An 11,251-nucleotide genomic window follows, 5' to 3' on the forward strand; every position below is an offset into this window, starting at 1 on the left:
CTTAGAGATGAAATTAACTTTTCATTCAACGTTCAATTCTGTAAAAGACAGTTACAAATAAGAATTTTCAGAATCTCATTTCATTAATCCGTTTCTTAGTATGGATATGTGCCAAACAGTATTGTTTACATTCGAAGTACTTTTAATTAATTAAAGGAAGGAAATATATAAAATATTTACATCCTTAGAGATGAAATTAACTATTGATTCAACGTTCAATACTGTAAAAGACAGTTCTAGTTGTTTTTAAGAGTGCCTTTGCTGAGCGAGGTGCGGTTGTGTTGATCTCGCTCGTGGGTGTCCCACAGGCTGAGGCCCGCGCCGAGTTCGCGGAAAGATCTGTCCAGAAGCTGCAGAAGGAGGTTGACAGGCTGGAGGGTGAGTACAGCTGCCTGCTCCGTCTCATCTCTCTCGCCACGGCGAAGCCCCCTGCGTTTCAGCTTTCGAGTGGGGGCGGGACAGTATCCCAACACCTCGGGGGGGATTTTAAAATCAGAGTATCGTTGGGTCGGATACTTCTTTTTTTTTCTTTTACCCGTGAAAGGCCTTTGGCAAAGCTTTCTGGGTTTGAAAGACACCTTGGAAAATCGGGGAACATGAACTTTGTGTTCGGAGGAAGATGTTTTTTTGGCACACCTTGTTGTGGCATCTGAAGTTAAACCGAGTCCAAACTTAAACATTCCATTTTATGTTTGGCAAAAATTTATCATCACAGTGTTTTTAATGCGCTGGTATTTCATGTTGCAATGTTTCAAACGTTCTGGCAGCATGTTCTTTTTGATGTGGCAACATGGCGGTCCCAGTTTCTCAAGGTCCTTCTTGTGCGTCGGCGTTTTTTCGTTCTACTTGCACACAAGTTCCAAAGTTATTAGTATCTTCATTCATGCTCTCCATGATGATAATACTGTAGGTACACTTGGTACCGGTACCACTGTCATCAGCTTGATCAGTTTGAGCCTGATTGCAACTTTGCACTTCTGTATGCAGGCACAGTGGGTAGATAGATACACCTTTGACATAAACAGCAACATGGAAGTGGGTTGATTAACATTAAGGAACGTGGAAATTGACCAGACATCTAAGGGGACCGGATGGCAGGAATTGTTACCGTTTATTACTCGCCTTGCTTTATAATTTTTATTATCAACAAAAATTACATGACCCAACTTCACCCTGACTTGGTTTGAAAATTCCCTATCTGGACATCTACTTTAAGAAATATTTTCATTTCATATTTGAAGTCTGCAAGTCAAATGGCATTGTGAAAATAAATGGGCCACAATTGAAATGTAGTCCTTATGCACAATTGTCAGCATTATTTCTTTTCAACAAGGTATAGTAAAAATTTTCAAAATTTACTGTAGATTTTTGTAAGCATATTCCACTTAAAACTATTTTCTATTTGATATATTTTAAGAAGTTTAAATCACTGAATGTCAAGTTGTTGCTCTACTAGCTTGAGTTTGACACTCATAATTCATTTAAAGTACAAATATTATTTATGTATGTTAACAAAGTTCACACTGCTTTAAGATTTGATTTGCAAGAACTTATCTTTTGCTTTACATTCTGTTTAGGGATGGGTCTAGCACACATTTTTATTTTGATTTTGATTCTTGGTTCCAAAATTTAAATTATTTATATTTTTCAAGTTATAATACACCATTATCTGAATAAACTTTGGAAACTCCCATAAATATATTTATAGTTCGTACAATGTCATCAACTAATTTGAAAAAAATGTTACCTTAAAATTATTCTGTTAGTAACCATTTTTGGCACATAATTAAAACATGCAAAATAGTATGTGTTGCAGAAAATATTACTACTAAAAAAATTAAAAATTAAATATAGCATAGATTGAGTACAGATAACTAAAAATAAAACTGATAAGTTTGTTGAAACCTTGTTGGCCAACCTGTTAATAATTCATGTCAACATGGCAGTTCGCTGACAAAAAGTACAAACAATAACTTAAAACAGCGAGTGAGCTATATTGAGCTATTATTGTATACAATAACAAAATCTGGAAATGTGATGTATTATGGAGGACACAATCACTAACTTGACTCGTGCGGACGTGATGTGAGGGTGCGTTCCGCCAGTGGGGACTGGTTGGTACTGGTGGGGTGGAGACAGACCAGGCTTTACTATCATAGGAGGTATGACGTCAGTGAAGGGTCAAATATTTAAGTTTTTCCAAGGAGTTCTTACTTTTTCGAATTATACTTGCATGAAATAAGGAAACTAAGAATCAAAACAACCCATCCCTAACTCTTATTAATAATGCACATGTTTAAATAATGTGGTTTAAATTGTAAAACTGGTAATTGTTTATTTTAGTTTTTTCATATTATTCAGAATTCATTTAAAATTTTCATCATTTTTTCTTCTTATTTTTATTATTAATAACTTAGTTATATTATTTACCTGTTAGTGTTTATAAGTTTTGATATACTCGTTTCAATAACTTATTTGTTGAGGTTTGTTATAATAGCAGAGGATGACATTTGGTCCTATGTTGTAAGTATGTAATAGGTTTATTTGTATTTAGTGTGTTCGAGATTAGATTTCAATGTTAACTTTGTTGATTTCTTGGTATTAATACATTTATAGATGGGGATATTGGCTTCAAGGCTCTAATATTGCTATAACATAGAATTTGTGTTACTTATTTTGACTGGCTTTTTTTGTGTTTTTTTTTAATTTTAGGTTATATGCATCTAAATAGTTTTTTTAAGTTCAGTCTTGGCTAATTTTTTTGTGTGATTAACTAATATTTAAAAATTTTTTTAGTTTAAAAAAAAATTATATTTTGATGCATAAAGAATTTTTGTAGTACTGATGAATAAATTACGAAAGCTGTGTTTGTTGTATTTTGTATGTATTCTTGCAGTTTTTATTTATATTACGTAAAATGCACAGAAGCATGTTCCAAAAGTAAAAAAGTTTTTATTTAGATTTTTTGGAATGTTAAGTGTGCTGTTTTGTGCTGTGTGTGTTCCTAGTGCATGTTTTATTTAATGCATGCTGGAAGATAGTAGGTAGTTTATTTTCTGTATTTTTTTTCTCCATAAAACAGAGTATCGCTCCAAAACTAGTTTTAAAGGTTCACATTTCAGCACAAATTAATTAACTGTTGAATGCCGTAAATCCAGATTGTCACCTATGTCGAAACCTTAGTTGTACCTAACTTTCGAATGAATCATCAGACTTAAATTTTTAATGCAAGGTCTTAATAGTTGTTTTTTTCTTTCTTTTCAAAATACTTATTACTTCAGAGCTGTGCGAATGTGCATTTCAAATATTCACCTGTTCAGCAACATGAATTTTTTGACTTCTAGCCAGCGTACGCGTATCGGAAGGTTTCCCCCATCAAGTTTGTTAGTCTTAGACGTGCCTCCTAAAGTTCTAATTCGTAAAGTTCTTGGTTGTTGGAGATACTCCCGAACAATAGCGTCGAACCACTTTGAGGTCCCAGATTGTTTTTTTTTTTTTTTTTTAAACATAGAGCAAGGGGGGGGGGGGGGGGGGGAAGGGGTATGTGCTAGTCCGGGCGATGGCCGCAGGTTTGGTTTGCCCTTGCAGATGACCTGCTGGCGGAGAAAGAGAAGAACAAGTTGCTGCAGGAGGAGATGGAAGCAACGTTGCATGACATCCAGAACATGTAGACACGCCCACGACCCCCGCCCCCTCCCCCTTCTCACTCCACAACCCCCCCCCCCCCCCCCCCAACCCACTCACAAGCACATGGCAGGGACTGAGGTGCCGTGCGCCCGCGTGCCCTTATGCTCTTGCAACCCCAGGTTTGATGACGTCCTTCACCGACACTACCTCGCTACTAAGCTCCACGGAGTCCATGTTCACTGTCCGCAACTTGGTGTCTATTCACGTATCAACATGTCTGTGAAACAGTTTTTAGTATATTATACTTAAAAAAAAAATTTTAAATCACGTTTATTAAATTAGTTAGTCTGTAACTCTATAATGAACTTAACAAAGCATTGAATCCGTACATTTAAAATTAATATTGTTTGATTGAATGCAAATCATATACTGAGCTTTATTTATAGTCAGTTTGATTCAAAATTATCAATTTTTTTTTTGCGAGACGTGAGTTAAGACTTTGAACATGGAATGCATGAATATTGGGTGGCAGTTGGTATTCTGCACATTTTTAATGACTTCCTAACATTTTTCAACCTGAATGTACTCATTTCCATACCCATTTTTTTTTTGTTTCCAAATATTATCAGTTTGCATATACTAGAATACAGGTTTTGCTGGAATTTTTTTTTACATATATATAAATTTTATTGTTAAAAATTACAATTCATTAATTGTCATAAGGTGATTAATCTAACCTGTATTCTAACTAGTTGATTGTGAATCTGATAATGATATATGTAATTGCATGATTTATTGAATTTTGTTTTCATCTATACATCTTTATTTATTTCAGCTTTTTTTATTATCATGAAATAGGAAGCATTAGTTGTACTATTAACTTATAATAAATTTCAAAGAAATAATTTCAAAGAAATAATTTCAAAGGATGTAATGTATTTTTTTTAAATACAATTTCATTAAGTTACAGAAAATGCTTCTTATTTGCTCAGCTAGTGTATTGTTTTAAGATTCTGTATTTTCTTTTGTACCATGTACCCTTTTTCATTAAACTCTAGATGACTATGAATTCCATCTGAGACAGACTTGTTAGGAATAAGTAAAATCTTTGCTCTAAATCTTTGCAAAGGTTTAAAAAAACTTCATTTTGAATTTACTTTGTCTTCTTATACAAATGTGAATATTCTTGGCTATGACATTCCATAATCATAATGTATTGGAGCCTAGACATTGGTAATAAAATTAATTGGTTCTGGTTTCTTTTTATATATATATATATATAAAAATATATATATATATATATATACACACACACACACACACACAGTTTTTTTTTCTACATATTCAAGCTCTGGGATGTTATTCTTAGTACTTTTGTGATCTGGATGAATCTAGTCAACGTTAAGAATTAATTCTGACTTGGTCAACATGATTAGATTTTTCCAGCCACAACAGTGCTTTTAGGGCTTAAATAAGTTAATGCAAGGAATTTCTTAGAACATGGTTTTGAGGTGAATATGGTACTAGTTGAAAATAATGGTATCTTATTTAGCGGTAAGTATGGTGAAACCTTTTTCACATATTGCTCGTTGACTTGTAATATGTTTTTTATCTCTTAGGTTTTGTATTTCTTTTTTTAAAAAAAAGTTAAAATTCTGGAAAAAGATAAAAGCTTGAAAAACGAACAAGCTTAAGCATTCAAGTTTACCCTGTTGAAATCAGTTTGAAAGTGAAGATTTTTTTTTATCATTCTTCGAACTTTGGTGGCTTAAGTTTTGTAGAAGTAATTGCTTCACATAATTTTTTTTACCCCCTCATTAATTTATAACCACACTTATTTTTCAGCATTTTTTGATAGTGAAAATTACTATTCAGTTTTGAAAGTGTTTATTTTTTTTAATACCAATTCTACAGGTTTTCTCTCTGTAAGCTAAACATGATTATGACTATATGCATTCCATGCACTGGTCTTGTGTGTATATCAATTTCCAAATGCCTTTTAGTTAGTGGCTCCCAACACGGGGCGGATTAAACATCACGAGTCAAACAACCATTACCAATTAGGGACTATTTTATTCTTATGAAAATTTGATTGATGGTTAGAAAAAAAAACCAACAAGTTCTTGTACTACAATTTTTTGCTATTTGCTGTTTATATAGGTAAATTTTTTTTTACATTTGGTTTATTTAATTTTGACTTTTGCAGTCAAATCATTTACTGGTACTATTCGTTTCCCTCTTATTACGTACACTTAGCTAAATTTTGCAATATTTTCATACTTTTTGAGAGTTATAAACAGAAAAAAAAAGGTTTCACTGTATTTTGCATGTTGGCTAACATTTTTAAGCCTTAATTATTGGTTGCAATTGCAACTGAGGTCCGTAATATCTCCAAGTAAATAGTATGGATTGCAGTTTAAAATGTAGTGTTTTTTCTACAATGATTATAATTTCCCCCCCCATCCCCACCCAAATTGGTTGTAACAGCGGAAGAAGTAGTGTTGTTGTTTTAATTGTTAATGTATTTTATAAAAAAAGAATAGTATGTAAATTTTTAATACTAGGATAGTAATATTTCAGAATATTTTTAAATTGATATCAGTTCCATAGGATGATGCCATGGCCCTATTGATTAGTAATGCTATGCTATATACAGTAGAACCTCATTTTTAAGTACCCAGGATTTATGAATTCCCGCGTTTAACTTTTTTATTACTTGCACAGTCATTTTCCCCTATGGTATTAACTGCATTGCTTTCCGGGGTTTTTGACCTATTCCTTGTGATGTTTTTGTTTGAAAACATTAAGCCTTATACAATAACTGTAACCCATTGTGACTAGTTAGTAAGGGTCTGTGCAGTAAAAATAACTTCAAAAATTAAATTTTTCTAACTTTGTAATAACAATTATCAAAATCAGGTCCAAAGCCAGGAATTAGTAACACATGAATTTTTGGTAACTAAATGATAAGGATAACTAAATGATGAATGAGAAAGGCTCGTAGATATTAGATGTTTTACAGAAGGGATTCTTTTTGTTTGGAAAATTTTTAAGAAGGAAAAAATTATGTATTTGCCAAGTGGAAATAGAATGGGATAAGAAAAAAGAAAGTAGTGAAATATAAAGTGCAAACAATTTTTAGCAGCATGGCATTTATATTGGGTCTATTTCAAAGTTATATTTTTAATACTCCTGGAGTTGAAAGTCATAATGTAGAAAAGTAGTATTATAAATTAGGACACTTTAGTATGTGCTCTCATATCACCTTAGTGACAATTAAAACTTGAGTTTCATTGCTTTCATAAAAAAAAAAATGATAGTCCATGTGGTTTGATTTATTAATTCTTTAATTATTTAAAAATATTCCATTTAGGTTAAAATAGGGAAAAAATAAAATTAACTTACTGAAATAGTATACTTCAAAGCAATATTTAACTGAAAAAGTACGTAATCTGTGTAACTATAAATATATTTGACTGACGCTGTCTAATTTGTATCATTGACAGCATGGCAATAAATGCCAAATTGAATTTAAGTATAGTTTTATTTTTACCATCTGATTAGTGAGAACTTCTGTTAGTGTTAAGATTTCAGGATCAAATAACATTAACTTAGTCCCGAGTGAGGTTAATTGCAGAATGGATTTCTCTTTTGGTGTATGTATCTTCTCTCATATAATTTTTTTATATGCAATTCACACGTCTGATTATGCATTAATGTGTTAAAATTAAAATTAGGACCAATTCTAGAAAAAATATAACATACCTTAAAAATCATTAGAAAGTTTAACTTTGGTCTGTATGATTTAAAAAATTATTACATATCTTGCATAGCTTATAATTTATTTTCTTAACGTTAACTAAAATTATTTTTTCCCCCATATTTTTTTGTTATTATTAATATTCACAAAATTCTTTTGTTTATGATATATAGTTTTCAGTGTGCATTGCAAATTGCAGTGCTGGTATTTTAAGTGTCCTTTTATGATCCAACCCATAAAATTAAAATTTAAGAGAACTTAAGTGGAACCCTCTTGTGTGTGTTCGTGACATGCAATTTTTTTAAATTTTACTGATTTCTCTTTTTAAAAAGGTTTAGAAAATTTGTATATAATTCTTGGAAGTTTTCCATGGACTGCAAAGTAGGAGCAATAACAAAAATCTATGTATATCCATACTATGTATTTGCATGTTATTATTTTAATGATTTTCATATGAAATTTCAAGGTCTAGAAATCTTATAAGGCATGAAAGTTTTAACATATATTATATATATATATATTAAAACTTATTTCATTATTACATTTTTTTACATGTGCTGTTTTGTGTTTTTTTTTTTTTTTTAACTAGACTATCTGTGAGAACATATTAGCATGAGTATTTATTTTATTGTTTTTCTCAAGCATTATTTTAGTGCAAAGTCTATTTTTAGTCTTTTGTAGTGTAAAGTTACAAATTTTGTATTAGTTTTTTTTGCGCAAAGTTTTTATTGTTCGGCATGTGTTTTACATTGTGTTTAGCTTTTATGTAACAGTATTCCTAAATAATAACATGAAACCTTTTCCCAAAAAGTGAATATATCAAACTTGGGGCAGAAGTATTTAAGAATATGGTATTTTATGTTCGATAGGTGATAATTCCCCCTCCTGCCCCTTTCTCGTAGTTTTGTGTGTTTACACGTCTGTGTTGTGTGTTGGCTTTGCAGATGAGCTGGTTGTTGAGAAGGAGAAATACAAGCTCATTGGTGACGATTTGGATTCAGCCTTCGTTGATCTCTATGACTACTAAACTCGAACAAGTCACCAATCTTGTCGTTTCTGTTTCCAAACTTTATGTCATGTGTTGTGCCATCACTTCAATTGCTTTCATACCGACTCCTTACCGAGTGGCATTTTACTAAGCCTGCACTTTTTTTCTTTGCTTCTGATGTAACGTCTCGTAACCGCCCCGGCAAGAAGACAGTAAACTGTGCTTATGAAATGAGTGAGAAGAGAAACGTTTGTTTTGTGTTGAACAGAAAATATTTAACATCTTAATCATGTTACATGAAATTTTATTTTTTAATTTAATTTTTGTTTTATGCTTACTAGAGAGAAATAAAACTTATATATTGTAACATATTTTGTTTAGTAGATTGTAAATTATATTTTTATTAGTTGTGTTCTATTAATAAGCTATATGTACTGTAGTTGCTGCTTCAACGCTTTAATCATTGTACTGACAAATCTTAATTTTTAGCATATTTGAATGCCCCATCTTTTTATTTTGGCATTACAGGTATATTTTGAGGGTGGGAGGTTTTTGTTGTACTGTGTATTGTTAGGTTATGTATTTACTAACTGTACAGATTATACAGCTAAGAATGGATTATTGTAGAAAATTATATAAGTACTCTTTAAGATTTTATTTTATTGCCTGGCGTCGTGTGTGGCCACTGTTGTCGGTTGTGTAATTGACTCGACTCAAATAAGAACAGACTTCAGACTGAATGCTCATTTATTATTTAAAATCTTATTTGCTTTTCTTGTTTTGGTTATGATTTGTGATTCAATTTGGTTTTTAAATTTTTTTTTACAAATAACTATAGAAATGATAAGGCAAGGCAAGGAATAGCAAACAAGAATTTATCCTTTTTTTTTGCTTTGTTTTTTCTAATCATATTTATTATCTCACAATTTCAATAGTTAAGGTGTTAACTTAAATGGCTATACCTAAAAGAATGCTTTTTTGATACTACAAAAGTAAGTATATATTTAAGTAACAATTCTTTTGCTAAACATAGAATCAAAAACTTTAAAGTGTATAAACTTAATTTATTTGCAATGTTTTTCAAGAATACCTATATATGTCTACAAAATATATGGCATATATCAAGATAGTTGTAGTTCTGGGAACCTATTTTTTTTTGTAGCTGTAAGTTGCCGTAGTCTCTTAGTGTTGAGCTGAAATTTTTTTTGGAAATCTTAATGTAGAAATATTTTGGGACATTTAAAAAAAAAAAAGAAATACTTCACCCTGGCAAGAATTGAGTTAGTGGTTCACCGATTATACCATATTCTACTAACCTGCATGGTAGAATTTGTGAGTAGATTTTTTTTTGTTTTATTAGTAATTCATTTGTTGCACTTCATTTTTCTTTTTTGCAGATGAGCTGGTTCACGAGAAGGAGAAATACAAATACATTTGCGATGACCTTGATATGACATTCACTGAGCTCATTGAGAAACCGTAATGAAACACTGCTCGCAGTTTTAGGGCCAGTTGGAGGGAATCCAGTGACTGGATTTCTTTCCAACTGCATTTGCACCAGATAATCTTGATAAAAATTATTCAACTCGTGGGTTGGCATAGATTATCGTTCCTTTGATTAGGGAAGGCACCAATTTATTCTCTTCGTATAATGGGAAATTAACAAATTTAAGGAAAAAAAAATATATATTTATTACTTAAACTTCTTTTGTATTTAACAGTGTAGTGGATGTTGCATTATGCTATTCAGTTGTTTGACCATCCCTAATAGACTCCTATGTTAACCCATCAACTTGTCAGAGTGTTAATTTTGTCTTGCTATTCAGTGCAGATTATGTTTCTGTTAATTTATTTGCTGTAATACAGTTTCTTAGTAGTATTACATTTTACATCACAAATTCAGTTTTGTTTCTGTTTCACATTACTTTAAATTTTGTTACAGCTGCAAATAAATTGTTGAAAGGTGGTTTTTCTGTCTTTTCATTTTTTTAATTTTCCTTTTCCTTTTATTTTTTGTTAGCATTTTAGTTTTTACTGGCTTTGTACAGTATATAGATCATGTTTTGTTAACTGCTTGGTAAGACTTATTAAGTATATAATAATTCAAGGTTCTGCACTGTGCAAAACTTCCTTAAAACAAAAATTTTGTTTCTTGAAGTTGTGTGCAAATTCATTAAATTTCATGTGCCCCTAGCCCTGTCTCTCTCTAAACATCTTTTATTGGATTTAAAGAAGAAAACTGCCCCAACCAAACTGACGTCCATAATTTTCTTGTAGCTGTTGTCTTAAAAGTTAGAACTTTAGTTTGACTTTGTCTATACTAATTTTTTTTTTTTTATAATTTATTAGTACCAGATACAAATTGATATTACATTATGTTCAAAGTTAGTAATTTTAGTGGTGCAGGAGTAGTGTTTATCTAGCATAAATATATTTACTATTTGGCCTGCTGATTGTATTTTAAAAGCTTAAAATACTTAAATACATACTACCTATTTTTGCATAATTTACATTTTTCACAAAATTTAACCCATCAAATTGGGTTTTGTAGCACAACACAATTGTTGCCTGAACTGTTTTTACTGAAATTAAAAGTTTAACAATACAAGTATATGTAATTATCATTACTTCAAATACGTAATATATGTTTGATTCTGAAGTACTGAAAGTAAGCCAAGATTCATTAATACATGTGATCTAAATAACTCGATGACTTGCTGATAAAGCAATATTAAGGACAACATTTATAGTTGGCAACATACCTAATCTATAGGACTCCCAAGCTGTGAAAGAAGACTAGTACTTAAATGCCAGGTTGGTATGGCAGAAGGTTTACGCACACAATGCTGCCAAAAATTTTTTGTATATACATTCAT

General features: G+C 31.3%; 1 protein-coding gene across 46 annotated transcripts in view; it reads left to right on the forward strand.

Moving 5' to 3' along the window:
• The window catches only part of LOC134528633 (tropomyosin), a 117,603-nt gene extending 107,262 nt beyond the window's left edge, over positions 1 to 10,341 (forward strand). For 18 of the 46 annotated variants that reach the window (XM_063362407.1, XM_063362405.1, XM_063362412.1 and 15 more), the window contains 2 exons: positions 309 to 378; positions 9,773 to 10,341. In XM_063362407.1, the coding sequence (XP_063218477.1) occupies positions 309 to 378; positions 9,773 to 9,858 (156 nt within the window). In that variant the 3' untranslated portion in view covers positions 9,859 to 10,341. Of the gene's footprint in view, positions 1 to 308; positions 3,806 to 8,331 lie in introns of those variants that run through there. The other 28 variants (XM_063362414.1, XM_063362415.1, XM_063362413.1 and 25 more) reach the window with 8 other exon arrangements.
• Positions 10,342 to 11,251: the final 910 nt, after the last annotated feature.

This window comes from Bacillus rossius, chromosome 1, assembly GCF_032445375.1.
Source record: "Bacillus rossius redtenbacheri isolate Brsri chromosome 1, Brsri_v3, whole genome shotgun sequence".
NCBI lineage: Eukaryota > Metazoa > Arthropoda > Insecta > Phasmatodea > Bacillidae > Bacillus > Bacillus rossius.